The sequence below is a fragment of the Lissotriton vulgaris genome, chromosome 9 (genome assembly GCF_964263255.1).
Source record: "Lissotriton vulgaris chromosome 9, aLisVul1.2, whole genome shotgun sequence".
Taxonomy (NCBI): domain Eukaryota; kingdom Metazoa; phylum Chordata; class Amphibia; order Caudata; family Salamandridae; genus Lissotriton; species Lissotriton vulgaris.
The window spans coordinates 123,699,183-123,715,491 of NC_141697.1; the positions used below are offsets into that span (position 1 = coordinate 123,699,183).

General features: G+C 45.9%; 1 protein-coding gene across 1 annotated transcript in view; it reads right to left on the minus strand.

Moving 5' to 3' along the window:
• RAD51B (RAD51 paralog B) overlaps positions 1–16,309 on the minus strand; it is a 240,030-nt gene that overhangs the window by 108,828 nt on the left and 114,893 nt on the right. Inside the window, exon 4 of the mRNA XM_086939432.1 lies at positions 13,813–13,949. Within this exon, the coding sequence (XP_086795558.1) occupies positions 13,813–13,949 (137 nt within the window). The remainder of the gene's footprint in view (positions 1–13,812; positions 13,950–16,309) is intronic.

Here is a 16,309-nt window from a genome sequence, read left to right on the forward strand (position 1 = left end):
ATCCATTGAGTTTGAACCTGGCCAACAGGTATGGGTGATGTCCCCCACTGAGCCATGCGCCCTACAAGACAAATGGACGGGGCCCTTCAAAGTAATCGAGCGCAAGGGTCCTGCCACCTATCTCATCGACATGGAATCCTCCCGGAACCCTCTCCGGGTCCTCCACGCTAACAGACTAAAGCCCCACTTTGTGCGAACAGAGCTTAGCCTCCTGATGGCCACAGACAATGGGGTTGAAGAAGACTCCGAGCCTCTCCCTGACCTCCTACGGACTCAGGAGCAAGACGGCTCCGTGGATGGGGTCCGGCTCTCGGAGGCCCCCACCAGAGAACAACGCCAAGAGTGTCAAACCCTCCTGTCACAGTTCGCCAGCTTGTTCTCCCTCACCCCAGGGGTCACTTCCTGGTGTGTGCACGATGTGGACACCGGGGACAGCCCCCCTATCCGCCACCGGGCCTACCGCGTGCCAGATCGGGTACGGGCCTGCATCCAGGAGGAAGTAGCCAAGATGCTCACGCTCGGGGTCATCGAGCCCTCAGACAGTCCCTGGGCCAGCCCTGTCGTACTGGTCCCCAAAGCAGCTGCCCCCGGCACCACACCGGAACTCCGGTTCTGCGTCGACTACCGGGGCTTGAATGCGGTCACCCGAACAGACGCACATCCCATCCCCCGGGCAGATGAACTAGTCGACCGAATGGGAGCTGCCCGCTACCTCAGCATCTTCGACCTGACAGCAGGCTATTGGCAGATCGGCCTCACACCCCGAGCGCAAGAACGTTCTGCCTTCTCCACCCCCGATGGCCATTACCATTTCACGGTCATGCCCTTCGGCATGAAGAATGCCCCAGCAACATTCCAACGACTCGTCAATCAGGTCCTGGCGGGGCTCGAAGGATTCAGCGCCGCCTACCTAGACGACATCGCTGTATACAGCCACCATTGGACTGAGCACCTCCACCACCTCCGAGCAGTGCTGCAAGCCCTTCAGCGAGCTGGCCTCACGATCAAGGCCAGCAAGTGCCAAATTGGGCAAGGATCTGTAACCTACCTCGGACACCAGGTGGGAAGCGGCCTAGTGGCTCCTCTGCAGCTGAAAATTGCCGCCATCCAGGCCTGGCAGCCCCCCATCACCCAAACCGAGGTACGAGCCTTCCTGGGCCTCACGGGCTATTACCGAAGGTTCGTGAAAGACTATGGTACCATAGTGGGGCCCCTCACAGAACTCACGTCAAAGAATCAGCCCAAGAAAGTCAACTGGACCCCAGAGTGTCAAACTGCATTTGAACAATTGAAGGCCGCCATGTGTTCCGCCCCTGTGCTCCAGGCCCCGGACTACAGCCGGGAGTTCGTCGTCCAGACAGACGCCTCCGACCAGGGCATTGGGGCAGTCCTGTCTCAAGTGAACACCGAAGGCCTTGATCAACCGGTGGCCTTCATCAGCCGGAGACTCCTGCCACGGGAGCAACGCTGGAGCACCATAGAGAGGGAAGCCTTCGCTGTGGTATGGGCCCTCAAGAAGCTCCGGCCCTACCTTTTTGGCACCCACTTTCGGGTGCAGACCGACCACCGACCCCTGCAGTGGCTGATGCATATGCGGGGGGAAAACCCAAAGTTGCTACGCTGGTCCATCTCCTTGCAAGGTATGGACTTCACAGTCGAACACCGGCCCGGGCCAGATCACGCCAATGCGGATGGCCTGTCCCGGTTTTTCCGCCTCGACGAGGAGAGTCCCCAAGAGGATGGGTAACTCTCCCCGCCTTCAGCTGGGGGGGACGCATGTTGGACAGGCCACATGAAGGGCCGCTCTCCCCCAGCCCAACCAGGCCTGAGTCCAGTCACGCAGGTACCACACACCACCATTGCACGTCCTCCGTCCCCTCCGGGACCCCTGCCCTCGAGCATATTGACCTCATGGGCCCGATCCACTGCCGGCCCACGCGCCCAGCCTGGGACGCCATCTTGGACACTCCACCACGAGGCCGCCTGGCCCCCGATCGACCTCAACCCTGGGCCTGGCCGGCCGCAGACATTCCGGCACCACCCTCCACCCAGGAGGTGAGCGGGCTACTTGGCAAGTCAATGGGAGAAAGAGGTGCCGATGGCTCTCCCCCGCCAAGTGCCGCTCGCCCATCGCCTCCCCGGGCGCTGGCTCCACCCCCCTGCTGGGTGTCTGGACTCCCTCATCCCGGACCTCCCGACCTCCAAGTGCGAAGGTCCGGACATCAAAGCCCGCCAGCCCTATAACTGGGGCAGCTCCAGAGCAGGAAGGCAGTTGTATCTTGGAGTCGAGAGACGTAAAGAGGAACTCATCCTTGACGGACTACTGGCGCTGCCGTAGCTCTGTCTTGTGCACCATCGTCCTGCCTGTTGGCGCTGCCACAGCCTTCGCAACCTCCTTATCCTTCATCGTCGTCGGGACCTGCTGGCGTGGCCGCGGACCGTTGTAACCGTCATCTTCACCGGGACCTGCAGGCTCCGCCGCGGACCGTCGTCTTCCTTCGTCCATCTCGGGACCTGCCTGGCTCCGCCGCGGCCCGATCATCTAGAACGCCGAGCTCGAGGATTGAGAGCTATTTTTCACTCATTGGTAACAAAGACTGTCCCGCTACCCCTTTCCTAAGCCAGAGACTAGAACCGAGGGGACCCCTGAGTCCAGACCTCCTTGTATCATATTATCGTAACCTAAGAATTGCCTATAAAGTCTCGTTAACCGTCAATCTTGTGTGGTGTCCGTCTGTGGGGGGGGAAGTTACTTGTCTGTACAGTCGTTGGAGACGGCTCTCCCCGGAGACCTCTCCCCGTAGTCTCGGCCGACCCTCCCGGTCCGTCTAACAGGCACCAACAAAGATTGTCGGACTGGGTGCCACCAACACTAAAGACGGCCTTGTGAACAGTTCATATAAATTCTCCATTTATGGGAAATTAATCTCTTTCAGTTAGAGGACATCAGCTCCACTAGGGTGCAGGATGGAAGGGAATTCTCTTAATACAATTCCCTGGGGTACTGAAATGGGCATGGTGGGTAGACTCTAGAGAAGAATTGTGTAAGGACGCCCAGTACCCCACTCAGTTTCCTTTTGCCCGCTTGAAAAAATTTGATCCCTGGTATCTTGGTGGAAAAAAGGTCACCTAAGGGGACAGTTCAGAATCTACCTTTCATTATCTGTTAACCCAAGGAAGTGACATGCAGATAGTCAGTAGAGGCCAGAAGTAAGTACTCATTTAACTGCCTTGCTGCCCAGCCTTCTTTTATACTCTGTGCTTAACCCTTCCGCTGTGGTGGCAATTCCGCCACAGCGCTGGGGGACGGGGGGCGCATGGCGCTCCCACGCTGGTGACGGAACTGCTCCGTCACAAGCCTCGGGTGGGCTGTGCTTGTGACAGAGCGGTTATGTCACGGCCCCACCTGCTCAATAGAACGCTCAGTGCAGGCACGAAATCGCTGCCGCGCAGGTGTTCCGAGCGGGGCGTGACGGAACCACTCCATCACTAGCACAGCCCAGAGGCTCGTGACGGAGCGGTTCCGTCACCAGCGTGGGAGGGGTTAATTTGAGACAGTGGTTTCCGGTGCTCAGCACCAGCACTATTGACAGTCCACCACATGGTGACGCTGTGTGTTTAATTTTAAAAGGAGCACAGCTGTGTTCATTTAGTCAATTTGCACTGATAATAATAACAGATTCTCAAGCCATTAGTATAGCTTTGTGTGGCTTGAAATAGTCTGAATTGTCACATTTGTAGGAGTGCAATGGTTAGGTGTTATGTTGGTCCTGTCATTGGCAGCACCAGCGTGGACAATGGGTAGTGCAGTCTGCATTAGTCTTCCAGGAAGGGTCCTGGCTCTTAATTTGTTTTGATAATTTAAGCACCGTCTATACTCTGCTGCAAAAGACCCCCTTTGTTTTATGACACTGCATGTGCGGATTTGAACAGAACTAGAGGCGCTCACTCTTCCTCACCCGGCCCCGCCCCCCTAACAAGGCTGAGGCCACCTAAATACTAAAATATTTTAATTCCCAGCAATTAGTCACAACTTCTGCACAAAGTTAGAAGTGTATATAAATATGGTCTTGTTTCTTGAATTATATGTTGTACTACTTCTGTCTTCTGCTAAATAACTTCTAAATGCTGTGCGAGTACAATACAAAAAAATAATTCCGCTAAAAAACATCACTGTGTAAATTAAATACTCAAGATTAATGCAGGTAACAAACATAAGTTTGAAAAAAAACTATGCTTGTAAAAATATAAAATCTATGTTCCTTTATAAACCTGTAGTAATACATATTCACTTAAATAGTTAAAATATATATAAATAAAACTATCTTCAATTCCTTCTTAGGCTTGTCACTTTACCTATATTTCATTCTTGATACATAAATCCAAACTCAAGTGGTATAAAAAACTCGATTTAACTTTCAGCTGTTATTATGTCAGTTGTTCCATTAGGGAAATATGCAGAGCTTGTGACTTTTCAATTAAATCGTTTTATTTCAAATAGTTTTCCTCTTGTTACAGAAGTGCACGTGAAGACCAGTGATTAAGTGTATCCTTTATTTGTCTTATTATATTGATGTGTTTACCTTCGCTGTGCAGGCTAAAATACTTGGGGACATATTTATGTAAGCCTTGCATCATACTAGCACCAGGCAAAGTGGTAATTATGAAGCCACGCAAAGCCACCTTGCATGCAGGGGCGGTGGGTGACATTTGAAAGAGGTAAGGCGCAAAGTGATTTGCATACAGCACCGTAGCGAGCGAGCCCGAACCCCAAAAGGGGGCTTTGGCGGGGTTACCCCCCCAAGAAAATGTTGAAAAGAAAAATCGTGCATTTTCAAGCAAATTTGAGAAAGCAGGAAGGTTAATAAAGCAATTGTGAAAGTGCAGTTATTGCATTAATAGATGTCCTAACATAAGTAGCTGCTTATTCAGTATAACCACAGAGCTTCATACATTCCGGTCCTATTACGCTCAGGTGCGGAATTCAGACTATAAGACTTTCATGAAAATCTCAGCTCTAAGAGTAGAATAAGATGCACAGCAGTTGGGAAACAGCCTTCACAAAGCATTGGTGACGAACAAGTGCTGACGCAAATGGCGTCTCTTGCGTCCAGGCCCCATTCTGAGATGGGGGCAATCCGTGAGCACAAATACTAGCAGGAGTGCACGTTGCCAGTGATGCTTATCCAAGACCTGATTGATAAGCATACCATATGATCATCTGTACAAAAGTTGAAAGAGAGATGAAGAATGATGCAGATGGAGGCTAAGTGGCTACGGTGAAAAGTGCCTATGAAGTCAGATATGTGTTAATGCTGTCTAAGTAGACTGAACTCTGGGAGATTTCAGTCACACTGTGTAGAGTAGTCGGTGCGCCTCAAGCGGTTCAGCGGCGCATGGTGTCCACCAGGTGTAGAGGTGATTATGTTTGCCGGACACGGGTCAGGGTGAGGGAACGTGCAGACTGAGGAGGATGAACTGAACTCTGCACCCCGGGGACATTGGAATGAGGGAAGGGTTGCGTTGGCGAGGCAGGTTTGGTGAACAGCAAACAAACACCGACCAGCATCCTGCTGTAGACATGCAACGGCAAGGGCTTTATCAAGGTTACTTCCTTAAAGGAAGGTAAAATTAGGAATTCTCGGTTCTATCTATAGGCCTGGCTGGTGGCAGTGAGGATGGGGTGTTGGTTGCACAGTCTCCCATTGGTCAGCGTCTCGCTTTGGGCAGTAGAAACTTGCTCGTTGAGACCCACAGGCAGCACGCAGTGGCAAGGCACTTCAAAGAAATCCTTAGTAGCAGAAGTAAAGAATTAAAATACACCCTCAAGTCAAATGCAGAGCAATAATAATTTGAACATCAAAGAACCAAGAATACTGCTACTTATGGTATGAAGCACATACACGTGGAAATTAGAGTGCAATATTAAACATAACTTCCAACACTCCATGAAATAAACTATGGAGATTTTATACAGCTCATAAAGTGTCAAGCATTCCAAGACATTTCCAATCTGTTGAAGGAATATCGCCTTAGGAGCAACTCTTGTTCCCCAGACAATGATGGGTCAATTCAAAGGGCGTGGGATGCTACCTTAGGTTTCTAAGACATACTTCCAGAAAACACAGGTGGTATTTTTTATTTTCCCTTGACCAAGCATCAAAAACACTTACTTTCGAGCAGTGATATGTATGACTCCACTCCCTATTTAGCTTTCTGTGCCCATCTGTCTTTGTGGACAAAGATCTAAAGGAACAATGGAATAGGTTTGTCTATGGCAACCACAAAGAGCCTGTTGTGAAATCACAACCTAGAACAAGAGCCACAAGCCTTCTACACAACAAGATGTAAAAACTATGGCAGCCTCCCAGTGCACATCTTCTGAGACCACCGGGCACACACAACTTTTTGGGAAGAATATTTTTGTGTGTGAGAGAGAAATATCAGACTCTGCTACTCATTCCTGTACACAATCTTTTCCAAGAAGGGTGCAAATTGCAAAGCCTTTTTTTCTGTGAATAGTTGTGTCTATGTCTATGTTGATTCCACTTAGTTACACAGCTATATATGAGTGAATCTGTTTTCTCTCAGTGCAAGACCTGTCAATTTAGCGACGCAATACTGGACACTTGAATGTGCTGTAAGTAAATAAACATTACCATGAAAATGCAAAACATTCTTGGGGGGTCCATTTTATTTTGTTGCAGTAGAGCCTCATGAGCATTCCCCAAAATTCTAGACAATAAATGCATTGCAAAGAATACCTAGACAATGATTCACATTTCAGCACCCACCGATGCATGAAATTAAAACAAAAAAAACGAATTAAATAATTCTAGGGCCCAATTCACATATTTTGTTTTGAGATGCGCAAAATTACAACCGTGACCTTTGCAGTCAGAGCGTTTATAACGCCCATTGTCAATCGTTGTCACTTTGGTATGTTTGAAAGGCTCCCTGACCTTCCCACGCACCAGAGGGCACTCACCGTCTTCGGCATCTTGGAAACATTCCACAACTTCTACCAGCGGCTCCTGCTGCTCCTCTCGCAGCCCCTCCAGGGACGACTGGCACCAGGGGGCTGTGGGGGGGGGGAGGGGGGTCACACACCGGGCCTGGTGGTGAACAGGCTAGTGGGGGCTACAATTTCCATTCACACCTACACCTGCCCTGCCTATCTGATCAAGGACACCGGCTCCAATTTTTAGTCTCAAACCACACACATCTTTCCAGGTTTCACCCAAACCGATTGCCTCCCATTCTCACAACTAAAGTGCTACCAATTAGCGAACCACTCATTTGTTAAAGGGACACTTTCCAGTGTCAAAGGCCTTTTTCCTCAACCACACCCCTTCCTGCACAAATCCATCATTCCTCCTAAACAGGCTCAGTTTCCATTGCCAGACCCAAGCTTCCTCCTTCCCAGTCACCCCTTCCCATGATCTCAACCCTTCCCTCAGTTTATTAGGGAAGTTTTAAATTAGTTGAAACAAGGACCCAGAGGACATTATGTACCTCACAAGAATTTTAGACCCATCTGCTGTAAATAGCAGTAGGAGTTATAATCAGTAGAACATATTACAGTGGTGTGGTTATAGGAGGGAAGCCGTGGGGTTTAACATGTTTGATATAGTAAATAAAAGCATTTGGAAGTCTCACTGGGGAAAGAGGGTAGGTTTAAACATTACCTAACCTCCAGAGCAGATACTGAATTTTAATTACCCTTGCGCCACGCAATGTAACTGCTTCAATAAAGCTGTAGATTTTACACTTTAATCAAAGAAACACGACCAGCCAGCTGACAGATTAAGCAATATTTCATCAACCAAAATCCACCAACAGACTTTCTCTTCTACCATTTAAATAACAAGATCAACCGGAAGATGCACTGGAATGGTAATGTTGGTATTTTTCAAGGAGGTAGTATTTCAGCAAACACTTAAAGTACTGGTGACATCCGTCTCAGGGGGGCAACTAGAGCATGTCGGGACTTGGGTGCAAAGCCTGAGAAAGCCCTAAAAGCGGAGAATAGCAACCTTTACTGTTCGCCAATAGGAGCCCCGGAGACGGTCAGGTTATTTTTGCGATAATTACTATTTCCGTTTATCGAGGCATAGAGTCATGCAAGTTAGATGTAATGTTTTATAGATGCATCTCACCTTTCAATGGACCCACAGAAGACACGTGGGATACATATGGTCCATATTTAACCACGCGGGATAACTACCCTGATTTCATTTTTTTCTAAACTCCGGGAGGAGGTGGGGGGAATCTTTCAAAGGAGAACTGGGGGGGGGGTGCATTTAGGCAGAGCAGTGCACAGGCGTGCAGGGTGGCGGGACCTCCGTCTGGGCATACCCTGCCAAATTAGGGCTAACAAAGCAGATATAAGGAGATGATGGACGGAGTGCTGAAACTTTTCAGACACTCACCCCCAGTCACAGATCTGAGTTGAATCCATCATCATTCTTTAGCGCACTTCGCCACCTCAGTTCAAACACAGCTATATGGAAATCAGTCTTGACCCTGTGCCTTCATGGGAACAGTCCAGCCCGAACTGCCAAGCCAGGTCTTCCCTGACCCAGAAACAAGCATCCTGGGACCGGTTTCTGGGTAACACCCTTCATCAGCCAGGATAACTTTAATCCAGTGGGAAAGTGAGCAAGTGACTCTGCCATTCTAGTAAATAAGGCTTAAAATGGGGAAATTATTAATATTTAAAAAGAAGGTTTAGGCCTGTCAAAGTTTAGGCCTGTCAAGAAAGGGTTATATGGGCAGGTCGAATTTGAAGTTAAAACTGCCACTGGCAAGTTAGCTGGTTGCAAATACCAAGCTGAACACGACTGTAGTCTCTCACACTCTGTCGGCACCCGTGAGCATGCAGTGTGCAAACATGTTCAGGTGTAATCAGCTTAGTGCACCTTACCCTATCTGCATCATGCAATCTTATCTCAAAATTAAAATAGTGGCAGTAATCATGAGTATTCCAATTGCCATGTAATTACTGTGAGTTGGATTCGGGTAGTGAGACTCAACCACAGTAATGGTCCACAAACCGGGTGATCAAAAAGCAAAAAATCCTGGTGTACTAAATGGGCAGAACCTATTTGCAACAGGCACCCTAGAACTCTAGGTCAACACAAAAGTGGAATCCTGATATAGATGCACTACATCAAAAAGGTTACCCAAAAAAGGCCATGCACTAACAAACACGTTACCGAAAAAGGACATGCACATTTCACATACAATTCGGGAAAATAAATGGGCCCTGACACACTAAGAGGATACTGCTGGCAAGTGGTCTCCCAAATGGGTTTCAGATACAAGGGTCTGAATCCTAATACTATAATCAGCTGCCCTCCAACCATTAGGAATGTCGGGAGGACAGTAGGAAGCATTTTAAAAGGAAAGGGCACTTTGTATGGATCCAAACACCGAACAGTCTTGTATACTATTTGTAATCAACACAAACAATTTGTAGAGCACTTATCAGTCAACTTGTGACACAAATGTACTATATGTCATGTAGATCTATATCTTGTAGCGCTATGCCCCAGTGTATTCTGCAGTAGGTGTTAAAGTCGCCCAAGAAAATATAATCTGAAGCCAAAGTAATGTGTTCCGTCATGGATTCACTTGGTTACTTTATCTGGCCTTTGTAATGCACTATGCCCCTAAAAAAGGGGCATCTTATTGCAAAAGGAAAAAAAAACATTCTAGTTCTAGTTTATATTCAGGATTTGTAGAGGGCATGACTGCCCAAGGGCTTCCCAGCGCTAGTGGGGAGTGCTTTTTGCAGATGGAGCTCATTAATGGTTTGAGGAAAACAGCCAGGTTTTGAGTTTTCTTCTGAAGGCAAGCTCATTCTGCACTGCTCTTAGGTCAGGCAGGAGCTTGTGCTACAGTTTTGGACTCAGGTGTGCAAAGGATCTTCCTCCCCATCTTGATCTTTTGATTCTGGTTGTGCGGAGTAGGTGTAGATGGGAGGATCTCAGTAGTCTAGTGGGGGCGTGGATGGATATCAGGTTTCTGTGTTTTCCCGGCCATTCATTACATTCAATATAAGAATCAAAAAGGGGAAGTTTTGATTAGGTTGCCATACAGATAAGGGAAAAAAGTTAATGAATTCGCTAGCCCGAGATACAAAGGATTTACATTGGAATGACCTTAGTTGCTTATGGGTATTCTAAGACCCACATTCCACTGGAGTATATGGTTTGAGCTGAGTCCTAAAGTGGTCTCTTTGTCAAATAACTTACAACAGATTTGTATTGTGCACAAATGTTGAATAATATTTAGATTAACCGGTAACCAATGAGGCCTAAAATATGTGGCCTTAGATCTGCATGAGCAGCTATAATATTTTCCCTTAACTTTCATTGAGTGGTATCAGTCAATAATAGTCATTTAATGACTCTGGCAATAGTCCATCTCTAGTTTTTCCTCAACATATGGAGGTAAGCAACACATTTTAAGATGGGAGCTATTTGATGGGTCAATTAGCAGAATTTGCTTGTCTGGAGATAGGGTGGAAATATCTAAATGTTGTCTCTTGTCTTCTGAAAGACTGATTTTTGATGTAGGAGGAAAGAACATGTGATGCATGTTTAAAGCATATAATGGGATTTGTATAATAATATTTACGTTTCGAAAGAAGGGGAAAGTGTAGTTTGTTTGGACAGCCACTTAATCTGTCAGGTCATACGCGGAGAAACGTCTGACGATAAAATGTTGACGATTGCATGTGAATTTTCGTTCAACCCAGGAATGGCAATTTAGAATAAGCCTTGGACATGCCCAAGGATGTACAGGGCAATGTCAGAGAGTCCGCTATTATCAAGTATGCATTTTATCATCAGACATTTTAGTTATGGGATAACAATGACATGAGGGCATGATTGAGCTTCTTTGGATTAGGCTTTCCATATTTGACAGTTGTTTTTGGATGTAGACTTCATGATTACAGGAACTGAGCATGAATTGGTGAGGAGACACATTTGGCTGTCGAAGGAGTTGACAGATGTCCAACACTGTGCTCAAATAATTTGAATATTTAGAATATTCCACACCAGTGGGCATATTTAGGGATGACTCAGCTATGGTATACAATTATAGATGGGTAACTATGAGTTACAGGATGTATTTCACTAAGGGGTTGAAAGTGACATCAAATAGACAAGAAGTCACTTTCAACCCTGAGGTAAAACAAAATCTACATAATGAACTCTACTATAATTTTATGTTATTTACAGGATCCCAAAATCATTTACAAAACATGGCCTCTCTCATGTCCAAAATATATATTTTTTAAACTACCCAGCCTCCTGCCACCTGCCCCACAACTCTGTGCCCTCGTGTCTAGAAGCTGTGCTCCATTTCTAGTGCTGCTCTGAAGACACTTAGAGAGCCCAGACAGAGCAGCCTAGAATTCCCTTATGTAATCAGAGTAAATTTGCTTCATTCTTTCATGTCGAATTACCAATAATTTCACCCACTAATGTAATTTGGGAGTTGGTAAGGGGAATAGACAAATGAGCTTTCATCCCCTACAGCGTCAAGCTACCCCCTTCCCATAGTTGGTGCCCAGCACGAGCTCAAGAACAGCCCCAGGCTCCAGCATACCTTAGCCCACCACCACCCGGCCTTCTACCCCTAAGGCCATCATATTAGCTCGGTCATCCCTCCAGGCCCTAGATCACCGCCTGTGAGTGCAACAGCACCCTGAAGGTGTGGCTAAACAAGTACAGCAAAAACTCCAGGAATGGCGATATCTTGCTCCTGTAAATATGTAATATATATTCGGGCCAGGGAGTACCTGAGTAGGTTCACTACAGGAGCACATAAGTCAGGAAATGCCTGGGTGTCTGTTCCCCCTCCCTGCTGGTCCCATGAAGTGATTTACTTCGCGAGTATATACTTCAATGGTCTACAAATCTATGCAAGACCACCTCAGTATAACCGTGAGTTGTACCACGCAAAACTGTTCCACAGGTTAGGGTGTTCCTTAGAGAGCGCATACCACCGTGGAACTTACTATAGGTCCTGACGAATGCTTTGCTAATGGCATATATAAGCAGAAACATGTTGACCACCCAAATCAGATGTTACTAGCTACTTTACAGAACTAGTCCACATCCGTCTCACTCTTTTTAATGGTCTTTGGTCAGCCTTTAATAAAATAGTTGATAGACCAGTACCAATCACCTTTTAAATTCACTTTCATCACCCATGCACACACACCTTTGAATATCCTGCTCCGCTGTAAACCAGGCGTAGAAGCACACCAGGGAGGTATTCGGCTTCTCTGGTGGAACCCTATGATGAAGCATGTCACCAACCAGGTCGGTGAGTAGGGGTTCTTTTACAAACACTGGTTGTTGTTTTTTGCTGTTCAGTTCAACCCCTTGTTTAGGTTGCACTAATAGTCACTCTTTCATCGTTACATATTGTTTTACAGGGTGTCTAAGAGTGCCTCACTCCCTCTCTCTCTTGTTGTTATACATATATATATCTGTCCAACAATAATTACTTCAACTTTTCGTAAAATGTCATCTTAAGTGAATTTGCTACCTTTATATAAGTAACTCTAACCACTAGTATCTGTAGTAGACGCATGTACATACTACCATTCTTATGCGAGTTTAGAGTTTATCTGTTTCGTACCTTTGATGTAATTTATGTACTCTTAAGTCCTTATGTAATGTAACTGGTTCTATTGTAAAGTGCTCCGACACCTTTGGGTAAAGTTCACGCTATATAAAAATGCATAAATTAATCAGTTTAGGAAGCACCTGCAGATGCTCAAGCTGCTGTTCATGTTGCTTTACATTGAGCATGGTTTTCATTTAAAAAAAAAAAATGTTTGAAGCAGTTGTTCAGTATACAACAATACATGTCGAATGGAAGATACGAGCAACAGGTCCATTGTGGGACATACAGACCACATCCATTTTCAACAGTGATAACCTTGTCAAATATATTGCGCGCACATTGCGTTGGATGCAGTATTCTACTCCAGAACAGTTTCAGAGGACTGTTTTATTTGCGGAAAATGCATCTTTACAACCATTTTGGATACAAGGGTGTTTTTTACACTTAGAAAATAGTGCAAGCAATCGTCAAGTATGGTAGGAGAAAAATCCTACTCCAAAAGCGCATATAGTGAGCGGCAGATTACACTGCTGTTCATGCTCTTTTCCATTTAGCTCTATTTCCTAGTGCAAAATGCAGCCTCTCATCCATAATGGCAGCGAGTGGGCATTTTTGTGCTAAGAAAATAGTGCTAAATGCAGCATCACTCTTATTGCAGCATTACACAGAATCTTGTGGTATTTCTGCATAATTTGACCACAGCTTATTACACGAGTTGCACCCACCCTTTCTTACCACCTCCTTACTAGAAAGTTTAAAAAAACAATTACATGTTATACATTTTATCTTATGTTTCAGGGGCAAGGCTAAACCTCTGTGAGACTTAATGGCAGCCTGTTTCCCAGTGCCCAGAGTCAATGCATAAAAATATCAATCCATAACTTTTTTTAAAAAAAAGTCCAAGGAGGTCTCACAGAAAAGGTAGGATAATTCAAGTTTTGGTTGTCGGTGGGCAAGAAGCAATGTTGTATGAATGGGAGGAGGGAATGCCCCAGTACATTAAGGATCCTTTACCTACCTTTAGTGCGGATGAGTTGCACAATGGTTAGTGGCTGGCTGGAATAGTTGTTAGGTGGGATGAATTCCCTTTAATTAGCTATTCTACTAGACCTCGCAGAGCATGCACTGCCACTTCCTTTGTCTGCACTTCCTTTCTCTTACCTCTCAGCACTGAACGCAGACTCCGTGTCAATATAAACGACCGCTCCATCCAATCCTCCCATGCTTGTTGGTAATGTGGCTACTATGCTCATCATAATGCAAAATTGAGTTTTGCCACAGCCCGAAGGACCAGTTACCTGGGAAAATCAAAATATTTCAATATAAGCAAAAATATGCTAAATACTGAAAGCAGAAGGTTATTGACAATGGAAACAGCTGTTTATTAAATGGCAGTGGGTTTTAAATTTAGGAGAATAGGACAGCTCAAGTGACAAGGGAGGAACAAAGCTGCAGATCCATATAAATGTGGGACAAATAATTAGAAAGAAAATTAAGAACTAAGAGTGAAGTATGCAAATGTGTGTAGTTGTTACATAGGCCCACGAGATTAAATAGGCTTAAACACAGTGATACAAATATAATTTCCTTTAAAGTTGACATCACATTCTCAAACTCTTGCTTATTGATTCTGGAAGGTATAAAAAAATAAAACAACCACATGTGTAGCAGCCATGTGGAAAGCACTCCATGTACTGATGTTATTCTCCCTCCCACATTCTGCAATACAGCTGTATGCTACAATAATAATCCAAGACTTGGTTTGAGCACTATCACCTCATTGTATTCAGTGCTATGTCCCTTCTTGGCACCAGAAGTCCTACACCTATGAAACTCTGGTATGCTCCCTGAATCCTCTGTTCCCAACAGAGACAGTTTAGGGTCGGTTATCACTGGGTGTGTCGCCATCCTTCCTACTTCTTGGTAGATCTGTTGCCAGTATTGAGCAATCTTTGAGCGTTCCCATATGATGTGGAGAAATGTGCACGCTGCTTTTACAGAGTGGACAATTAGGGTTGGGCACCCTGCCCATCCACAACAGCCTGGCTCGTGGGAAGCAGTGTCTACGAAAGTACTGAAATTGAATGCGTTTAAGGCATTTAGAGATATCAGGGTGCACAAGACAATTTTCGCTCCCATCCATTCTTCCATTTTGCCAAGATCCCCTTCCCATTTTTTCAGAAATTTTGCATACATCTCAGGTGTGTTGATTATGAAAGTCCTGTAGTTCCTAGGACTGAAATGAAATGAAATGAAATGAATTTGTACTTGTAAAGCGCACTTATACCCCAACCAGGGTTTCCTGACGCTGTACGCATACCGCTGTGGATCCCTTCCTGGCTTTTCCCTGTGAAATGTCCACTCCTGGGCACTCCCAAGGTGAAGCCAGGCATCCCAACGCTGATGGGGCCGTTGAGGAGATTAAGCAAGCTATTGCCCAGAGTTGCAGAGTGGGACCCACGGTTAGAATAAGCACCGAGGCGAGAATTATCAGGTCCGAGGAAATTGAGCCCAAGACCCGCCGAGGCGGGAATTGAACCCTGGTCCCGGGCCAGATCGCTGCATCAGGGTCTGCCGCTTTAACCATTGAGCCACATCCTCAGCTTTGAAATACTATTAGGTCCCAAGGTTCAACACCGATGAGTTTTGTAAATTGAGAGTGCCACTTAACATGTCATGGTAAAGTTTCATTTGTCAGTGGCTCCTACTACTTAATGTGCCTTAGGACATCATGCCAGCATTCTCATAGTATTGTGCAAGGGGTGGAAGTGTCTGGGGAGCTGGTACTATGTAGACCACAGCGCTCAAAAGTAGTGATTCTAGGAGGTATAATTCAAGTCACCCCGCAGTCTGTTGCAGAATAGCAACTGATTAATCAGAATTAATTTGGAGTCCCTGTAACAGTTCGATATCCGATTTTCTTAACCCTCCATATAATGGTGGGTGGGATACAGGAAAAGACTATTGGATGCTACGTGAGAAGGCATAATTTAATGGATATACATGATGAGTAATTATTAGTGATTATGCATCCTCAGAGGACCTTAAGAAATGAAATTGATGCGGTTCTCTTGTGAACTCAAAGAAGATGGATATAGTTTACTTCACACAAATCACAGTAACATTGGCATTGGGTAAAACTACCCTTCTGGTTTTTCTCTGGTCTCCTCAGCTTTCTAGCCTCTACTGAATTCACTTCTCAACCCCACCTTAAGGGCCCGATGTAGGTAATTTCATTTTACCGGTTCATAAATACCGATTGATACCGAATCGGTATTTATGAATCGGAAAACAGTATGTAGGAAAAAAATGGTAAAAAATACAGAATCGGTAACAGTCGGAATCCTGACTCAGTAAATACCGATTCGGTAATGTCCGAATCGGTAATTACCGATTCGGTATCACCCATTCAACCCAATGGGCCTCCAGGCCCCTAGGAATGAATGGGAGATACTGAATCGGTAATTACCGATTTGGATGTCCGAATCAGTATTTACCAAATCGGTAAAAGCCGATCTCGAAAATTCGAATGGAAGACATGTGAGCCAGTCAACCAATCAGGGACACCCACCACACCCCGCAACAAAGCTAATGTGAAATCAACCAATCAGATGCAAGTACCACACCGAGTACCTGGAGTTGGCCACACCCATGCAGG